At 40.1% G+C, this 21,384-nt stretch overlaps 1 protein-coding gene and 2 long non-coding RNA genes across 3 annotated transcripts; 1 reads left to right on the plus strand and 2 right to left on the minus strand.

Annotated features, from left to right (window-relative positions):
• Positions 1–560: 560 nt before the first annotated feature.
• Positions 561–1,994, minus strand: LOC112168416. Its single transcript, XR_005800646.1, has 3 exons — positions 1,748–1,994; positions 1,055–1,213; positions 561–930 (listed from the first exon to the last, which is right to left on the minus strand). It is a non-coding gene; the product is annotated as an uncharacterized LOC112168416 (long non-coding RNA).
• A 4,599-nt stretch (positions 1,995–6,593) lies between these two features.
• Positions 6,594–7,820, minus strand: LOC112203721 (F-box protein At5g07610). The gene has a single exon (XM_024344646.1). It carries the CDS (start codon positions 7,818–7,820, stop codon positions 6,594–6,596), a length of 1,227 nt encoding a protein of 408 aa, XP_024200414.1.
• A 5,904-nt stretch (positions 7,821–13,724) lies between these two features.
• LOC112202293 lies at positions 13,725–15,383 on the plus strand. The gene is made up of 4 exons (XR_005800697.1): positions 13,725–13,860; positions 14,039–14,684; positions 14,783–14,894; positions 15,104–15,383. It is a non-coding gene; the product is annotated as an uncharacterized LOC112202293 (long non-coding RNA).
• Positions 15,384–21,384: the final 6,001 nt, after the last annotated feature.

A 21,384-nucleotide genomic window follows, 5' to 3' on the forward strand; every position in this document is an offset into this window, starting at 1 on the left:
CTTGATCGGATACTCAGTTTGGAGTGCTTTCTCCATATGTTTCTTTATGAAAATTATGGCACTCGCCTTAAAAGCCTCTCTGGCGACATTGTCAACATTGATTATTGATCTCATCTTCTTTGCAGTTAGATGAATTATCACATCTTGAGTCCACTTTAGATAGTTTCTTCCGGAAACCTCCAAAGCAACAAAGTCAAGTTTGTTGAGATTTGACATTTCTTACAGGAAATGAACAAATAATCTTAGTGCTTTGGGTAATATCGTCCATAAGCAACTAATAGGAATTTTAGGTTCTATAACATGGTATGGAAAATCGGATTAAACATGTAAAATCTACTGGTTTTATCATGTGTGGTGAATTTATGAAGGAAACTTCAAGTTTCTTAAATGACATTATCGAAACTGCAGGTTAGATATGTGTATGAACTACTGGTTCATTTAGAACTTCTAGTTCATTAGGTACCTGCATTTTCTACACATATATTCTAGTGCGAAAATTTAGACAAGTAACACAATAATATTAAATAGAGCAAATTGAAATAATATCTCACAAATTTGAATAAATGGAAATCACAAATCAATTGAGATATTAATTGCATGCTAGTAAAATAACATATTAATTATCACACAATTATGTGAATAAATGCTTCTGGCAATTAATTACACATATGAAATATGGTGAATTTATTTACAATAGCCATAATGACATGGACGTTGTCTGGGTTCAAATCTCAATAGAATCAAATTATTTTTCCTTTTATTTGGTTCTACTGGACCAAAGAAAGAGTGGGCTTGATAATAAAGCCTACCTACGGGGCTTAGCTGCGAGCTCGTGACCCAGGCTTTCATGCACTAGTCAAATAGTGTGTGAGGCCTGTTGGGCTGCTCGGTCTTGAGGAAGGAAAATGGGCCTGCTGGGCTCAAGCTGGTCTGTCAAGGAATGAAAAGTTATTACTTAGTCATTTCGGTAATTCCAATTGAATACAACCAGGTAAGAAGATGAGGTTTAGGTGGAGCGAGGCTCGCTTAAGTACACAGCCTCATTGAATCTTACCTAGACATCGCATCTAATTGGATGAGCCTACTTGGAAAGGTTCATAATCTTTTAGTGTTGTCGAAACTACAGGTTCGATACATGTGAACATCTGGTTCAATATTTATGTATGAACTTTTGATTCAATGTTTATGTGTGAACTTCCAGTTCGTTAAGTACCTGCATTCCACACATATATATTCTAATGCAAAGAATTTAAGCAGGTAAAATATTTAAATTTAATATGAGCAGGTAACACCACAAAACATTATCATAATAAATAATGAAGGAAAGATGTATCATTATCACAAAGTCCAAACAAGTATATATAGATATTTGTCACAATATACATGAATTGATAGCTAAAATAAAAGCTATTGATTTTCCCTTTTACTCATTCAATTATGCCAATTATAGTGCAAGAGAAATAAGTGTCTCTCATAGAGGATTAAGTTAAACTAGATGCTTCAACAAAAGTCATAAATCGTGACTGCAGTTCCTACTGAACAACAGTCGAAAGACAAACTGAAACACTAAGCAAAACTACCCAGAAAAATACGAAAATTTATAGAGATGCACTAAACATATAAGGGCTCCAGCATACAAAATTTGGTGAATTTTGGAGTTGAATTACTATTTTAAATAAATACTGGAACACAGAGATCAGAAGGTAAAATGAAACAGCAAAATAGGTTTTTGTTTGGAAAAACCTACTTGATTGTAGAGCTGGTAGAGTGAAGTTGATTGAATAATGAACTGCCTCTTCTCTGCAACCCAAGAATTATTCACCTCTTCTCTTGTCAATCTGCAATCCAAATCCTAGAGCTATTCGTGCTGATAACGTGTTGTAAAATGAAAGTGAAAGTGTTTCAGAAAATGGATAGAGCTTTGCTTCAAAGAACTTGAGAGAGAGAGAGAGAGAGAGAGAGAGAGAGAGTTTTTTGATGCAGAGAGGGAGAGTAGTATTTTCTGTTTTCTTCATCTTCCATGTATGAGAAATGGACTACATATATAGTGGAAGACAAGGAACATATAGCCTAAAGTCCTCCATAAAACAAGGACCCTTAAAGTCCTCCTTAAAACATGGATCCCCTAAAACTAGGAAAGAGAAAAGCATCTTCTAATATACAACAATTTACATGATATAGCCATAATAGTTTACAACAGATCGTGTCCAACTTGTAAATCAGTGTCTTTGTAAGTCCCAACTGGAAAGATATCTTAATAGGTTTTGTTATTCCTAAGACGATTAAAAGATGACCTTACAAGAAATTAGCAGCAACAGAGATATATCCGCCTCTTTGCTTTCCTCTCGAGCCAGAAAAAGCATAACAAATGCATATTGGAACAGGTAACCAAGGCCCTGAACCATCTCATGCAATTGTCAATGCCCTGAATTGGTGCACACGGCTATCCCATCTCTATCACGTCAAATTATCAAAAAGGTGCACATGGCTACTAGACTTCCCAAGATATCTATGTTCCCTCTTGTGCCAAGTCTTCTTCAAACCAAGACCTGACAGATGTCATCTACATCATAGTACTGTAACAGTAACTCATTATTGAGGCTTACACAATGAATACTCTAATCGTATATACCAGAAAAGTAGACTCAAGAAATCTCACTCCACGCATGTAGTCAAGATGAGGTTACGAAAGAAAAGTATGCGTAGACTCAAGAGGTCTCACTTCAAGTACCAGAAATTCAATACCAGATAGAGAAATATATTCCAGATAAAGATTAAGGTGGTACTCGACAAACAGACAGAAAAGTCCCACCCCATTTCCATCATGTAAGTCATGGTCTATGACTATCAAGAAGAATGCAAATGATCGACGTCCACGAGACACCAAAATATCTAAATTGCCCCAATGCTTGTTAGACTGAGGAGGATGAAACTAGCTAGTACCTGAGTACATGACACTCTTCATCTAACTCATAGTGCTAAGCAAGGTAACAGCTCACTTTTTTTGCTTATCCAAAAAATTCTTCCATTGCTGTGTACCCCCACACGGCCACACATGTAGCAATATCAGATTTCTTGAGGAAAATAGACTCAAGGGTCAAGAAGTCATAGTCTAAGACTGGCATATCTCTAAATGAAACCAGAAATCTGATACTGAATTGATATAAACACCTTTACGAGTTTCAGGAAAATGTCATTTCATGAAAACAAGAGAACTCCATTTCACGGGTTTAGACACTAACAAAGATTCTATTAAGTCAATAAATGCTTTATATTGCTTTAACCTCTTATCAACATCTAGGAAAACAATATCACAAGAATCCACCCAGCACTAAGAGAGTCCAAAGAAAGTAACTTTATTTGGGGATTTGACATTAGCTGGATAACAAGGAACCCCTAGCTGCCTCTACGATCGCAAATCATGAACCATGAAATACATAAAGTGAATAGTTCAAAACACAGAAACATCATCGATCAAAGACCATCCTCGAAGATATATTACCAACTAGTTTGTACAAATATACATGAGTAAGTACAACAAAATGCATTAACTTACATGGGAAGTTACGATTATTATTATCCTGCAGCAACTAGCAGCATTAATACTAAAATGCATGATATAATTTCCCAGTGCCGGTGCCTTGGGGAACGGGGAGTTAACTGTAAATATATCTTAAAGGTCTTATTCCTGAGATATAGGAGATAACCTTACATTTTTTTTTTTTTGTATTTATCAATCACACGGTGTCCTCAAAGGTTTTATAGGCCCAGAGACTAATCTGTGGTCAGAGGATCTTGTCAGAAGACTTCCTCCCCCTGGCCACCAAGAATATATTAGGATTTAACTCCAAGAAGTGTCGGTGGGATTCGAACCCGGGTGTAGGACTCCACACCTGGAGGCTCTTACCAACTCGACCACCTGTGGTGGTTGGTTGGAGATAACCTTACCTTACCAGGTATATGCAGCAACTGAGATTTCATGTTGCTACTATCGTAACCATTGATTTCATGTCCATGTCAGCTACAAACTATTGGTTGCTACTTGCTCCTTATCATCTAAGCTAGTTGTCTAATGTTCTACTTCTTAACCATGATGCTTTCGTATGGTAACTAAAGGATACATCCCGTCCATTGTAAAACCAGCTCATATATTGAACCAATATCTTCAGCCTTTTTTAATACAATTTATCACTCAAATTTTACTCTAGCTATCTATAGAAAAAGCAGTAGCAACTTTGTTGGATAACAGGGGAAGCGTAAATATTGAAAAACTAATTTGGGTAGGGAGATATCTGCATGAATGACACACAATATGGGAGATGTATAGTCTAAAGACATGTACAGAGCTCCTAGAGAGATATGGAGGAGACTATCAAAATACCTAATAAAAGAATTCACTCTTACGATATCTCTACAAAATATTCCTCTACGCCTTACTCAACTAGACTAGCCTACTTATATAGACCTACACTAGACAATGCCATAAGTATAACAATTACAACGGACATAAGTATTAGACCGTTACAATAACCTTAAACCTTCCTAGCTCCCATAACCTATGAAGCACTAACTCTCACTATTATTCTCATCATAATTCGCACCATTATTTTCACCATATCTCTCAACATAATTCTAAATTAATGCTATTTCCAACATTCTCCCTTAATTTAGAATTACTATAACTTCAAGTTCTTCATCATGATTGTTGCCTTCACATCTTCATGGTCACCGTCAATGACTATTGCCCTTCTTTCTTCTTTTCTTCAACTTGCTTCATTGTCTTTTTGACATGCATTGCCGTCATTCTTGTGCTTGTCTTCACACAATAGAAAATTGCCAAAATCTTCTTCACACAATACCAACACCTTGATCTGCTTGGCTTTACTGACAGTTTTCTAGTCACTTCGGGTCTTGGGAGCTTTTCTTCCCTCACTACTTAGAGAACTTTCTTCTCTCATTTTCATGTGAGATTATTTCATACCTCACCAATAGTTTAAGGCCTTCATGCCTCTTGGAACTTCTATGAACTCTGACTTGTCTTCGTCTTCATCAACTTTGGCCACTAGGGAGTACTTTTCTTTGGGACTTTCACCCAATCTTCGTCGCACCATTGTGCCTTAGGGAGTCTTGTCAACTTCTTTGCACCATTGTGCCATCTTCATCTTCGTCTTAGGACTTCTGTCACTTCCAGGGAGCATTTTCCTCTTGGCACTTTTGTACCTCTTTTTCATGGCACCATTTGTGTCATGCTTCATTCAGGGACTTACACCTTTCATTCTTTCTTTCAGGGACGTTAACCCTTCACCTTCTATTAGGGACGTTAACCCTATATTCCTTTAGGGAAGTTAACCCTTCATCTTCATCTATTTTTTTTTTCTCCCTCATTTTGTTCTTTCTTCTCCATATTTTTCACTACCTTATATTTTTCTTTCTTTGCTCATCTCTCTCTCCCTTTTTTTTTTCCTTCTATTCCTCCCTTTCTTTCTTTTTTCTCCTCATTCTGACTCCCTTTCTTTTCTTCTTTGGAATCTTCTCTTCTTCAATTTTTCTTCCTTCCTTTGCTCATCTCTCTCTCCTTCTCTTTTTTTTTTTTTCCTTCTTTGCCGGCCTTCTCTCTCCCTCATTTTTCTTTCACCTTTTGCCCATCAACAACAGTTGATACACCACTGTTTTTTTTCTCCACCACCTTGCAACAACATGAACAAGTCTTGGTATGACCGGTCACTCTAACTCTTCAATCTCTTTGCAACTTTTGAGTTTCAAGGTTGATTTTCATTGAGAATTTTGATTCTCAATTTTTTTAATAGTTTTGGAGCAAATATTTTACTCCAACTATCTCACTGAGACACCATAACATCTTTCTTATCGCTCATGATCAGGACCAAAGCCAGTACACTTGATGCCGTAATACCCTTGCACGAACAATTTTTCTCCATACCCAAGAGATCGAGCCTTGGGCTCTGATACCACTTTGTTGGATAACAGGGGAAGCGTAAATATTGAAAAACTAATTTGGGTAGGGAGATATGTGCATGAATGACACACAATATGGGAGATGTATAGTCCAAAGACATGTACAGAGCTCCTAGAGAGATATGGAGGAGACTATCAAAATACCTGATAAAAGAATTCGCTCTTACGATATCTCTACAAAATATTCCTCTACGCCTTACTCAACTAGACTAGCCTACTTATATAAACCTACACTAGACAATGCCATAAGTATACCAATTACAACGGACATAAGTATTAGACCGTTACAATAACCTTAAACCTTCCTAGCTCCCATAACCTATGAAGCACTAACTCTCACTATTATTCTCATCATAATTCTCACCATTATTTTCACCATAACTCTCAACATAATTCTAAATTAATGCTATTTCCAACAACAAGCATATTAAAAAATCAAAGAAGAATAGTTTTTAAATTTCTTAAAATAGAATGCTCCAAATTCAATCTGACATAGGAATCTAAATAACTGTTAACTTGATTGATATATTATCAGGAAGACAACCTCGAACTGATCCAATGATCACCCAGCAAAAATTGCAAGCAATAGCAGCATAGGGTATATAGATTCCGTCAAATCATCACACACAAGCTAAACTCTCCACGTAACCATGACAATGTTCTTTAGGTATAAAATAGTGCTGGTCCTCTTTGGGTAAATCCACAGATATCTTATAGCTCTTGTTCCGAAGACTATAAGGTATGACCTTACCAGGAATATGCAACAGAAGAGAAGAAGAACCCTCCTCCTCATTTTGGTGGTGCTGATCTTCTTCATCATTTTCCACTACACCAAGAAGCAAGAACCAAAAACGACGTGAGAATGAGATTAACGGATTAAGATCCACATGGTACTTGACAAACCAGCCAGAGTAGTCCCTCCTCATCTCCTTCACATAAAATTGAGTATTACTATTACGACCCCAATAAATATCAATCAAACATAAATGGCTACCAGACTCCCCAAAATATCTATGATCTGGAATCCGCGAGAAGCAATCCGAATACGGAGCAGTTACAACCAGAGGAGGACTAGAAACGGCAAGTCGCAAACTATCTTCTCCAATAACATAGTAGTGCAACACATCACTATCATCTCTTACCCACCTATCCACCAGCTGTGTGTGGTCTCTTATCCAATGAACTGCGCCATTGCAGTATACTCCGCCTTCCCTACTACTGCCCCAGTCTTCTGTTTTGAAAGAAGTCTCCAGAAGCTTCCAAGCTCGAGTCTCAGATGAATATATGTCTATTTGGTGGTCATCAAGGCAGACCACCTTGTAATGAGGCGATTTGGAAGGGTCAAAAGCCAAAGCATAGCGAATAAAGAATGGATCTTTCCCAACTCTTGGGGAGGAAAGAACCGAGAATTGGTTGGTTGTGGGATTGACAACATATACGGGATGACGTTTTCTCAAGTCTGCAACTCTATGGTGGCAGAGAAAGGGAACAACTCTATGGCGGCAGAGAAAGAGACCATTGCAGGACTGAAGAATATCTAACCCTAACGTATCTGGGTCGTCAGCATGGACGAAATCATTAAGAGCGTTAAAAGGATTAGTCGTCCCAGATTGGTTTTGAAGAGGGATGAAAGTGGAGCAGTAGGTACTGCTAGCGAAGAAACCGGAGATTTTAGGGTTTGGGTTTTGGAGGGTGTGAAGGTGACAGAATTGGGGGGTTGAGATAAGAGAGAGCCAGTGCTTGGAGACGCACTTGAAACGAAGCACAGATAGAGCTGGAAGCCGCACAAGGATCTGTTGTAGCAGTTCTTCGATGTTGGCTACGGTTTCTGCTGATGATGAATTCATCTTGTGGTGGACGCTCTTCCTCTCCGTTGTTAGGGTTGCGGGGTTTTGCTCTGCTTTCAATATCAGGGTTTTGATTGAGTTATCAATCTCTCAATAGCGAATATCGCGGATATATTTATTCATAGCGAATATCGCGGATATATTTATTCATGTTTTAGGAAATCAGAAATTGAGAGATAATCGCTGTGTATTCTCATTGATAATAGGGGTCTCTTTATATAGAGGATTACAATGTATAGAATCTCAATCATACAAGGAAAGTAATTGTACATTGATTAGGATTCTAAATCCTTCTAATTAAATCCTATTACCACTAGGTCAAGTAACCTAAAGTTTGGGCTAAACACAAATTAGGTTTTCCTTGAACACTCCCCCTTGTGTTGCCCAAACGCGGTGCTTCTCTCGTTGCCTCGTTAAAAACCTTGCCGAGTAACAAAAACCCAGTGGGACAAAAATAACCTCGATCGAAGGGGAAAAAGAGCACAACACACCATTCACGTTTCAAGACGAACATGTATACATATGCCCCTGATGTCTGCGCCTCCCCCTGATGACTACGATCATGGGAGTTCAGATAATTTCCGCAGGCCAATTCTTGCCACATGTTTCTCGAACGTGGATTTGGGCAATGACTTAGTAAACAAGTCTGCCATATTGTCCTCATATCGGACCTCGTTCACTTTGATCTTGAGGAGCTTCTGTTGTTGCTGATTGTAGAAGAATTTAGGCGATATGTGCTTGGTGTTGTCGCCTTTGATGTAGTCTTGCTTCATTTGTTCAATGCAAGCAGCATTATCCTCATAAATGCTCGTTGGCTCATCTGTGGTAGACTTCAAACCACAATTGCTTCGAACATGCGTAACTATGGATCGAAGCCATATACATTCACGAACTGCTTCGTGAAGAGCAATAATCTCTGCATGATTCGAAGAGGTAGCGACTAAGGTCTGCTTTGTAGACCTCCAAGCTATCGCGGTCTTTCCCATGGTGAAAACATAACCAGTTTGGGAGCGACCTTTGTGTGGGTCAGAGAGATACCCAGCATCAGCAAAACCTTCCAAAACACTTATATCGTTTTGGGACGGGGGAAGGGAACGCGGTCCACCATGTGTGGCGTCCCCGGCACTTGATGGGTCCGAATCCATCTTCTCTCTGTAGGGATAGAACAAGCCCATATCGATCGTACCACTTAGGTATCGAAAGATATCTTTAACACCAGTCCAATGGCGTCGTGTTGGCGCAGAGCTATATCTAGCTAGCAAGTTCACTGCGAATGAGATATCCGATCTTGTGCATTGTGCTAAGTACAACAATGCGCCTATTGCACTTAGATATGACACTTCTGCCTCTAGCACTTCTTCGTCGTCATCTTTTGGACGGAATGGATCCTTCTTTGGATCAAGACTACGGACGACCATTGGGGTGCTTGAAGGCTTAATCTTGTCAGTGTTGAAACGCCTAAGCATCTTTTGGGTATAAGCTGATTGATGAATCAGGATACCACCTCTACAGTGCTCGAGTTCTAAACCGAGGCAAAACAGTGTTTTCCCAAGATCTTTCATCTCAAACTCGGATTTCAAGTGTTCAGCGGTTTCCTTTAACTCTTTAAAGGTGCCAATTATGTTCATGTCATCGACATAAACCGCTACTATTGCAAATCCAGAACTTGTCCTTTTTATGAACACACATGGGCATAGTTCATTGTTGACATATCCCTTTCCAATCAAGTAGTCACTTAGACGGTTATACCACATCCGTCCGGATTGTTTCAATCCATATAGTGAGCGTTTCAATCTAATCGCAAACGCGCTCCGTGGTTTAGAGCCACTTGATTTGGGTAACTGAATTCCGTCTAGAATCTTCATGTATATCTCTGTATCTAGATCCCCATATAGATACGCAGTAACCACATCCATAAGCTGCATGTTCAGTTTTTCGGAAACTACCAAACTGACAAGGTAGCGGAACGTTATGACGTCCATTACGGGAGAATATGTCTCCTCGTAGTCGATTCCAGGGAGTTGTGAGAAACCTTGCGCCTCCAGGCGAGCTTTGTACCTTACAATCTCGTTTTTCTCATTACGCTTTCTAACGAATACCCATTTGTGACCAACTGGTTTGGTGTTGGGCGGTATTGGCACAACTGGTCCGAATACCTTTCTTTTTGCTAGAGAATCAAGTTCTGCCTGGATCGTATCTTTCCACTTTGGCCAATCAGCTCTACGTTGGCATTCATCAACGGAGCGTGGTTCGATGTCATCGGTCTCAATAATCTCACACGCTACTGAATACGCTAATACATCATCAATGATGATGGAGTTTCTTTCCCACGTCCCATGTACACTAGTGTAATTAACAGAGATCTCTACGTTCTCAAGGATAGGTTTTGACATTGAGGCGTCCCCCAATGATGTCTCATGGACATAACCATAATCCGGAACATTCTCATGGGACGGATTTTGAGTATCGATGATCAAAGGATTTATCTGTGCCTCATTCGCCTTCTTTCTAGGGCGAGTATCACTACTACAAAAAGTTAATCACACAACACTAATCACACAACGGAACAGAAATCTTCTGTTGTGTGTTTAAGTAAAATCTATTGTACAACGGTATTAGTAACGTTCCGTTGTGTGAATGTCAACAAAGTGATAACTTTTTTCTCAGAACTACATTGCACAACACAATTAAGTATTGTCCGTTGTCTGAGTCTAAAAAATTTAGCGACGGATTTCTCTCCACTCTCGAATCATGGTTGCCTCTTGAAATCTGAAATTTGGGGTACTTAGGACAACGGTGCTTGACATTTTCTGTTGTGTGATTGAAAACTAAACGCCAAATTTTGAGGAAGCTTGCTTGGATATCTTCCACTAGGTAAACCTTGTGCAAGTTGTAGAAATCAGACAACAGAAATTATACTTTTCTGTTGTGTGAAGTGGGAACATAGGCGGCAATATTTTGAGCCAAAATGCAGCAGGCGGCAGATTTCCCTCCATGTTTTGACATTTTGATTTTATGTCACACACTCTTACGACAGTGTGTTGTATTTCTGTTGTGGGATCGACTTGAGAAGTAATATTTCAAGTCACTAAGACTTCTTTTCCTTTCATTCTCCCTCTTCCGCACTTGAGTCAAAATAAGACTTCTTCGACCCGAATCTTTCCCTTCTTCCATCAAACCCTAAAAACCCAATTTTTCATCTTCAATCCTTCCCAAGAACCCCAGTTCCCAAATCACTCCATTTCAACCTCAAGCTAGCCATTTCTTCCCTGAGCACGCCAAGCCCCGCGATGACTATCGCAAAGCCATCAAACAATCAAGTCCTTCATTCTCTCATATCTCTTTCTCCTGTCATCTCTCTCTCTCTCTCTCTCTCTCTCTCTCTCTCGTAGTTTTGAAACCCCAAAATTCTCCAGAAATTTCATGAATCACATTGAAATCTCAAACCACCCAAACATCCAAAACGCTTTCTTAAAACCTTCGCTGCTTCTTCCTCCTCCCCTACACTCTCTCGACATATCGACTCTCTCGTTCCACCAATACCACGACCCCCCGCACCAATACCACCAATACCATTAGGAAATTAAAACGGCGTACTGGAAACTCGCTCTCTAAGTAAGTTCAATTTCGGCTCTTATTTTCGTCTTCGAAATTTACCCATTTCATTGTTCTAGGTAATTATCTTGTTTGCTTTGTGTAATTTCTTGTTGGGTTTTTCTGCTAGTTAGTATATGAGGATAGTATTACGCTTTGGGAAGCTTAAGGAGTTGCGTTTTCGTATAGTATCTTATCTGACCCAGAGAAGAGGAACCATTTTTCTAGGAAAACTCGAAGCAATTTCACTTCCATCAGTTTTGGGCTACTCTTCCATCATACATCTTTGTTTCTCACGTTTTCTATTTTAGTATTGTTAAGGATTTCTGAAATGTTCAATTTCTTCTGAAATTCGCAAGTTTTGTATACTAATTTCACTTCTGCGCTCTCTCAGGTACTACGTATTCTCCCTCTTTCTGCATTTTGGGTTTCATATTGTTTTTTCTTTTAGCTGAATCTGGGGTTAATTTCTTTTTGTTCTACATCTGGGTTTCACCTAGAAATCTGTAATTGTTAGCTGTACCAACAAAGTTTGTAACTAGAAGCATTCTTTTTTCTCTTGTTCACTGAAGTATGATCCTACAAAATAAGATCACCGTTCATATAATCATACCTCATGTTGAGATACCTCCTTTAAACTGTCATATAATTAGCAATGAGAAATTGAGAATGTGGCATTTTCAATAGCTCAGTATACTTGATACCTGATGTAGAACAAAAACAGTATTAATGTAATAGGGATAGAGACTACCTTTTTTCACACCTAGAGAGTCATTCGTAGATAGAACTTAGAATAATTCTGGCTTCAGATCGGCCTTTGGCATCACACTAAAGGTGCCTTGGAATCGCTTCAAGTCAACCCAGGCTTCAGATTTCACTAGTAACTTATCAATGGCAAAGAGAACTCAAATGACATCAAACTGAATATGCATTTGGGAATTACATTGATTACATAGTCCAGGACAACCTCTTAATTGCATGGTGGTTAGCATATGGATGGACTTATTTGTTACAATGTGAACTTGGCTCCTGGATTACTTCTCTTAATCCTGGAAAGGGTTTTTGAAAGAATAAATGTATCTTGTGTTTCTCTTGGATGCTTAATTTCCTGTATTCTTGGATTTAGGTGGTCGACGATGTTGTTTCTTCAAGAAACATTACTGAATGGTTGCAGAACAATGCCCTCGAGCAGCTCATGGAGTTCACATCTCATCTCTACAAATTTCTTGCGCCTGATGTGACTTTGATAACAGATTTTTGCCACTGTAGAGTTTGGCCTTAAAGCCATTCTTATGAGTGCCCCTCCAGCTCTCATCTCTTATGTGGTATATCTCTCTCTCTCTCTCTCTCTCTCTCTCTCCCCCCTAAATATGTAGCTGTTATCTTTGGTTTTCTGGCATAGTTATGTCAAACTATTTACAAATGTTTGATCTAGTTCTATTGGACGCTATAGAAATACGGATATTGCTCCATGTTGCCAGACTACTGAGTAAACTTGAGAAACTCTTCCCATTAATCTTCTCCTTTTTCCTTTGTTCAATTTTTCTCATAATTCCTTCTGATGCTGCATCACTATGAATTTTCAGTTTTCACATATGCCTGTTGTGCATAGGTATGCTGATTATGGGTGCGTGTAGATGCATGATGTCTTGCATGATGGCAAATCCTAAGGCCTTTCGTTACTTTAAACTTGGCATGACCCTAATTTGGTTTGAATCTTTACTTATCCCTATACTCCTGTAAGTTCAGAACTTCAGATTATAACATCTGATATTATAATATTCTCAATGGAACAAATACATTATCCTTCATGATGCCTAATGACTACATGTCATGTGTATTGGATAGTTGGGCTGCTGTATCATATTCATAAGGTTGAATATGTCCTCAACATCCCTCATACCACAAATTATCTGGGAAAACCAGATACACCAGGTTTTCCTTGGTCAGCAGTATAAATTACTCCTTTATGTCATTCTCCTTGCCTGTAGAAGCGCTTCACGCATTCATACAGGATGAATCTGAGCACAAGTAAGTTGGTCATGCTTACTATAATGATCTGATATATTTTGCATCTAAATGTACTTGTTCCACTGATAAAACTGTACTTGTTCCAAGTTTTGTGCCAATTGGACTAAATTCTTCTCGCAGTTGTTGTATTTCTTTATATACACTTCATATTTCTTGGGTCACCATTTCATATGCTTTCAGTTTTGTTCTGAAATTTGCATTTCATGAGACTTCAGATGCCCCTACTCTGATTTACTCTACTGTGTCACAACTTGATAAGCACACAATCCTTGAATCTAATGCAGGTAGGACTTTGCCCAGAAGCTACAAATCACTTGCAAGAAATGAAGGACATGCTAATTGCCATATCAAATGAACTGCTTGATGATGTCAATGAACTCAGTCCAAAGCAAATAGAGAAGCTTCGCCAAGATAGGTTTGCATACCAATCCCTTCATTTGTGTAAAAAAATATAAGTAGAGTAAAAGGAAAGGCGGTATGGCTCTTAAAGCTTTAGAATCTGGTTTTTTGTTATTGTTCCGTTTACATTCCTTATTGTCTTTTTTATACTTTAAGAAAAGATATAGAATAAAGACATGTATTTTGGTCGGTAGGTTGCAGCTCAATAAGCAGATTCAGCCACTTTAGAGTTATCTCTGTTCCAACTCATTGGATGAGGAAAGACGGAAGTCAAATTTTTCTGCATCCACAACAACTCCCAGGCATTTCCAACATGAAACACCTCAAGCAGCTGCAATCAGTTGTGAGCCAAACGTGAAAGTGAAAACATGATAAATATCTTATTCATGAAAATAAGTTCTCTGTTGTTTGCTAGTTACTGGCAGTCAGAAGCAGCCTTTGTTTTCATGGTGCTAAACTGCTGGACTATCGATATATTTATATATTAGGATTTATGGTAATCTAGAATTGGTCTGTGAACCTTCTGGTGGTGTTTTTAATGACCGTGTTGACTGCACTGCTAAACAGGTGAAATTTGTGGGTCCATACTATACGAAAGGTTGTAGCCTGTGAGCCTATAATTAAATCAATGGGTAGGTTAGAACCCATCCTGATGGTGTGTTGTTTAGGTCCATTATCTATTTATTTTATAGGTGCCTCTGAATGATTGTTTGTGTGTGGAGTTTTACATTTTCAGTCATGTTACAAATAAATGAAGGGGATGGTGCATTTCACAGACCAAAGATAGATACCAATGTATCTGATGCATTGAACATGAAGTTTTAGTGTGCAACATTACAGGTATGTTGTTATCACTTTCTCTGTTCAACGATCTCTTGTTCTTTTGTTTTCTCATTATGTAAATGTAACTATCTTAGGGAAAAATACTTTTGTTGCAGCTTGATTTTCAGCTACCTGCTCGCTTTGAGCTGTATTACTTAGCAGAGGGTGAAGAAGGCAAGAAGGAGGCACTTGTTATGATACACATAGCCATTTTGGGTTCTATTGAGCGTATGTTTGCTATACTGTTGGAACACTACAAGGGGAAATGTTTGCTTCCATTTGTTATATGAGTGGTGGCTTATCATTGATTTGGCTAGAAGTTAGACCTTTTTTTTATCCTTCAGTTCCAAGATGGAAAGATAGGCAGTAATATTTGCACTTATGCTTTGTTCTTTGCTATTTGGTTTAATGTCAGTGGGTAATTTTCTTATGAATAGGTTCTCTAGCAATAACAGTGGCAAATCCAACTGATCTTGTAAAAGTTAGACTTCGAGCTGAGAGAAAATTACCACCAGGCGCACCAAGGCGCTATTCTGGCACATTGAATGCGTCTTCCACCATCTTGAGACAAGTTGTGATTGATGGCTTAAGAGATCGAAAGATTGCTTATCATCTTTGCCTACAAGAGAGCTTCTGCAAGAGCAAATGAAGGTGCATTAAAGGAAAGCAGTAGTAATCTATGTAGTTTAGGTCTTCCTAGCTAGAACATTTTACAAGTATAGACTCAATCTATGTTGTCCTTGCTTGAATTATAAGGATTGTAGTACTGTTTCTATGGTCATATATTGAGCATTATTTTTGAAAGAACATTTATATGGATATTCTTCTTGTTGTCCAAGTTTCATTCATACAACACAATACAAAACAATGTGTTGTATGACTGTAAAAGAAAACAAAATTGTTGTGTGAACTAACAACCAACAACAAAAGAAAACAAAATTCTGTTGTGTGAGATTCATAACACACAACAGAAATAAATCATCTCTGTTGTCTGAGTGATCAACAGACAAAAGAGATAATTTCACTTTGGTTGTGTGTTACATATCTCAGACAACAAACAATGAGTTATATCTGTTGTGTGTTATTAATCTCAGACGACAAAGAATGAGTAAAATCTGTTGTGTGTTATATATCTCAGACAACAAATAATGAGTAAAATCTATTGTGTTATATATCTCAGACAACAAAGAATGAGTAAAATCTGTTGTGTGTTATGAACCTCAGACAACAGCAAAATTTCTTTCTGTTGTCTGAATGTGCAAAGGCATCCTTGCGCATGCCATGCCAGGCACATGCCTGCGCAAAATTCACACAACGGAAATATGTTTTCTGTTGAGCAAACTGTTATCACACAACGGTAGAATCACCGTTGTCTGATTTTCCAATCACACAACACTCACTTAGACCACGGTCAGCTTGGTCATCAGACAACAGAAATCCACCGTCGTCTGATGACCTTTTTGTAGTAGTGTATCCTTCGAACCAATTGGTCTACAACGCTTTCTTGCGGGACCTGCAGCCATAGATGCCACATCATTGCCAAGTTGGGCAATGGCGCCATCTCCTGGTGTCACAGGGGAGGCGTGATGTCCAGTATTTGGGACATCGATCCTTGCAGGCACGTTTGCTGCAGGTATGTGTGATCTCGTCACTTTGGCAACATCAGAAAACGCATCAGGCAGAGTGTCTGCTACGTTCTGGAGCTCGATTATTCTTCGCACTTCAAATTCAGACTGTGCGGTACGGGGATCGAGATGAGACATAGTGGGGACAGACCACGACAATTCCTGTCGTTCCTGTTGAACATCTATGTTCTTATCTCCCCCTAACGATGGGAAGACTATCTCATCAAAGTGACAATCCGCAAATCTAGCGGTAAAGAGATCGCCTGTCAAGGGTTCAAGATAGCGGACAATAGTTGGAGATTCAAATCCAACATAGATGCCCAGTCGTCGTTGTGGACCCATCTTAGTACGCTGTGGCGGCGTAATAGCCACATAGATGGTACACCCAAAAATGCGTAAATGCGAGATATCAGGCTCGTATCCAGTCACTAGCTGTAACGCAGAGTAGGATTGGGTTGCAGTGGGTCGTAGACGAATGAGTGTCGCTGCATGCAATATTGCATATCCCCAAGCAGAAACAGGGAGATTGGTGCGCATAACCAATGTCTGAGCTATCATTTGTAGTCGTTTGATAGCGGCTTCTGTGAGACCATTTTGGGTATGAACATGGGGAACTGGATGCTCTACATCAATCCCCAGTGACATGCAATAGTCATCGAATGTTTTCGATGTAAACTCTCCAGCATTATCAAGTCAAATTGACTTAATAGGATGGTCAGGGTAGTGAGCCCGTAGATGAATAATCTAGGTGAGGAGTTTAGCATAAGCAGCATTTCGAGTGGACAATAGCGCGACATGTGACCAGCGTGTCGACGCATCAACCAATACCATAAAGTATTTAAAAGATCCGCATGATGGTTGAATTGGTCCACAGATATCCCCTTGGATTCTCTGTAAGAACGAAATGAGTATTTTGGGATCCTTTGCGTAGGACGGTCTCGGTCCTAATTTCCCGAAGGAACAGGCTTTACAGAAAGAGCGAGGGGCCTTAGAAGCAACCAATGAGGATTTTGGTTGGGCCTGAGCGTCCGTAGCGCTATTAGAAGCAAAGTGTGTGACTACATCTCCCATTATGGCGTTAGAGCCATGGAAATTGGTGTGGGTGGCGTCATGGCCACTAGGAGGAGCAACCATGGCGTCATGCTCATGGTTGGCGTCATCACTAGGGACAGGGGCGGCCTTTCGGCGGCCCAAGACAGTAGCAGCGCCAAAAGCTGCAATTTTCGCGGTCTTGCTAAGTCCTAGAATCAATGTTTGATTCTTGCTTCTTCTCACTCTGAGAAAGGGATGCCCGTGTGAAGTCTTAAGTATACGGAGCATCATATCACGACCAGGGTGTCCTAGTCGGTCATGCTAAAGCCAATACGTGTCTGAATCCAAGAGATCTTCTCTTATGACGTTATTGGATTCAATTGGTCAAATTGTAGTGACGTAAAGTCCACTAGATTGACACATAAGCTTCTCTAAGATGTGCTTCCATCCGCAATCATTAGAGGTAATGCAAAGGAATTCTATTCCGTTCTCACTATGCATTTCCGCATGGAATCCGTTGGCTCTAATATCTTTAAAGCTCAATAAGGTTCGATTTGCCTTAGGAGCGTAGAGAGCTTCAGTGACTTTAATCAAGGTGCCATTAGGCAAAAGGAATTGGGCCATTCCATGTCCTTGTACTAAACATGATGGTCCAACCATCGTAGTCACAGATGAATATGTAGGCAACATATCCAAGAATAATTGCCTATGTCGTAGAATGGTGTGCGTAGTCGCACTATCCGCAAGACATTGAAGTTCATCCATTCCTAAAAGAAAAGCTCGTAATTAAAAAGGAGTCATAAAGAAAAGAACTCAACTTTTATTAATAAGCCAAACGGAATTACATCATCGTTTCTCTTAACCAAAGAAAATCTAATCCAATAAACTAGTTAATACAAAACAATGGTAGTCGCCCAACTTCTTTCGGTAATTCCAATGTAAATGTTACCAGTTAAGTAGAGAGATGTCGGTGGAGCAACGCTCGCTTAAGTACCACTTATCTCAAAACCCTTCTAGACATCACTTTTACATTGAGTACGCCTACTTTGAAGAGAAACTAATAACATTGGCATCTACTACAAAAGTAATATGGCAATTGCCTACATCTCTTGGAAAATAAAAAGACTTAATCAAAATCACCAGTTTCTGGGTCTTGATCCTTGTAGTCTTCCACCCTTACATCGAGATCTCCATCTTGATCTTCTTGTTCCATGTAATTTGCCTCCCTTGCTTCACGATACATCTTGTATGCGTTGGCAACATTCTGGGATAGAGTACACTTCCTTGCCCAATGTCCACTTGATCCACATCGAAGACCAACATCTTTATGGTCAGGCTCCCTTGATCGAGATGCTTTTGGTGCATGTGTTGGACGACTATTATTCTTGGTGGCGTCACCACATAGCCAGAGGCTCCGCCTCTCTCTCTCTTTACACGTTGACCTCCACGGTTCCGTGCACGCCTCTCTTGGTGATTTCCTTCCTCTTTAGGGCGAGAATATGGACCAGAGCGTCCAGAATTGTCCCTACTCTTAGGGTTTCGCTCCTTGCGTCCTCCCTTGGGGGCGCGACTATAGTTAGACTCCGAAATAGACTTAGTTCCCACAGGTCTAGCATTATAGTTCTTCACGAGTATGTTGTCGTGCTTTTCAGCTACGTTCATGGCGCCAATAAGCTCATGAAACCTCATGATACGTCCTGCATTCACATCAATCCGATAATTCTTTGAAATCATCAGGGCAGAGACGGGGAAGGTAGAGAGAGTCTTCTCGATCAACATCGTATCAGTTATGGTTTGACCACAAAACTCCATTAGGGACTTGATACGAAGAGCTTCCGAGTTATAATCAAGCACATATTTGAAATCACAGAAGCGGAGGCTATGCCATCGCACTTCTAAATTAGGAAGCACGAACGTTGCCAAATAGCTGCTCAAGTTCAACCCATAGCTTTCTTGGGTCTTCCTCATTGAGGTACTCACTTTGGAGCACGTCATTCATGTGTCTTGTCATGAGAATGATGGCTTTAGCTTGATTTTCATCAAAAGCAGTAGCTTGCTCAATGGACAGCACGTTCTGACTAGGCTCTTGGATGGTTTCCAGAAGTCCATCAGCCTTAAGATGTTGGCGCACATCTCGGACCCACCTATGGTATCCTGCGCCAGTTGTCTCTAGTGGAACAAAACTCAGCTTGTTCAGGTAATTCATCCTGAAAAATAACACAAGATCAGGGTTAGTTTCGGAGCGAAAAGGCTACCACGAAAAGCTATTAAATTTCTGAGCGTAGTCGCTCCCAAGAAATTAGGGATTTTTCTGAGCGTAGTCGCTTCCAAGAAAATCCGATTCCAAGAGGGGTTTTGGATTAGATCGAAACGACGATGTATGTGGTCGATCGTTTTCTTCTCAACAAACACTAAGTTTGGAGGACTCTACAAGCTCCAAGCTTGGAGTGAGCACGAACCCCCACAGTTCTGCTATTGATCTCCGAAGAAAGGGGGGTAGAAGAAGGGATGTTGGAAGTCCCCAAGAAAAGAAGAAGAAATTGAAAGAAAAAAAACTTCAAAAACGGGAACTTTTAGAAAAATTACCTTAAAAAGATGGCCTGAAAATGACGCCGGAAAAGTACTGTAGTTGCCGAGAAGTCACTGTAGCTGACCGGAAAAGTCGCAGGAAAAGTGGCCGGAAGTTGGCAGGAAAGTGGCCGGAAAAATCGCCGGCAGTCGTTGACCAGAGGGTTGACCGGCGTTGACTGTGGTTGACCGGATAGCTGACGTGGCTGCTGGCATGGCAGATGACGCAAGGATGACGTCAGATGTTTCCGGATGCTGGGCTTCAGGCTGCGGCTTCTGGGCCTTGGGCTCTGCTGGGCTGATCTGCTGCCCCCCCTTTTTTTTTTTTCTTTTCTTTCTACCGATTCGGTTGCAGTTTTTTCTGGTGGCTGGTTCAGATGGTTTCAGGCCAGTTCCGATGGAGATTTTTCGGCTCCGGTGGTCTGGGGTCTGGTTGCAGCTTCTGGTAGAGTTTGGTAGCAGTAGGCAGGGAGGAGAGCTCCGAACCGGTCAGGGAGGATATGGGTATTTCTGGGGGCCGGTTTGAATATTTTCCGGCCGGTTCAGGGGACAACGCCGCCGGTTCTGGGCTCCTGGGGGTGAGAGCTTCAAGGTGGGTGGCGGAGGTTTCTGGGATTTGAAGGCTACGAATTTAGGGTTTCAGGGTTAAGGCTTCGTGCTGATAACGTGTTTTAGGAAATCAGAAATTGAGAGATAATCGCTGTGTATTCTCATTGATAATATGGGCCTCTTTATATAGAGGATTACAATGCATAGAATCTCAATCATACAAGGAAAGTAATTCTACATTGATTAGGATTCTAAATCCTTCTAATTAAATCCTATTACCACTAGGTCAAGTAACCTAGAGTTTGGGCTAAACACAAATTAGGTTTTCCTTGAACAATTCAAAGAATTTTTTTCATATTGATGGATAGAAATAAATAGGGTTAAATACTGTTTACTCCCTGAACTTTCAGGAAAAAAAAACAGTTCAGTCACTCTCTTTTTAATTTTACACGTTTACTCCCTCATCTCTCAATTTTGGACCAATAGGTTCATTCCGTTACTCTGTCAAAAAGCTCCATTAACTAGATGATGTGGAAGTCTTTCTGTGGCAAAATGCCTATTCGACCCTCACATCCTTTTTTTTTCCTTAATTTATTGTTTTATTTTTTATCTTTCTTTTTCTTTTTCTTTTTCTGTTTATCTCTTCTTCTCCCAGCTCTCTCCCCTCCACCTCCCACCACCGTCTGTTTCTCTCACATGCTCTGTTCTCCCATTCCACCCACCTCACACACACTAATCTCCACCGCAACCTCACATCCACCAATCCTCCTCATCACCCATCAGCGCCCTATCCTATCCTCTCCACCGCAATCTCACATCCACCAATCCTCCTCATCACCCATCACCGCCCTATCCTATTCTCTCCACCATTGCACAATTGTCCCTCATCTCACGCTCGACACCCTTCCACCACTACCATGTCCCCAAAATCAAAACCCAAAATG

Source organism: Rosa chinensis, chromosome 5 (genome assembly GCF_002994745.2).
Source record: "Rosa chinensis cultivar Old Blush chromosome 5, RchiOBHm-V2, whole genome shotgun sequence".
Lineage (NCBI taxonomy): Eukaryota > Viridiplantae > Streptophyta > Magnoliopsida > Rosales > Rosaceae > Rosa > Rosa chinensis.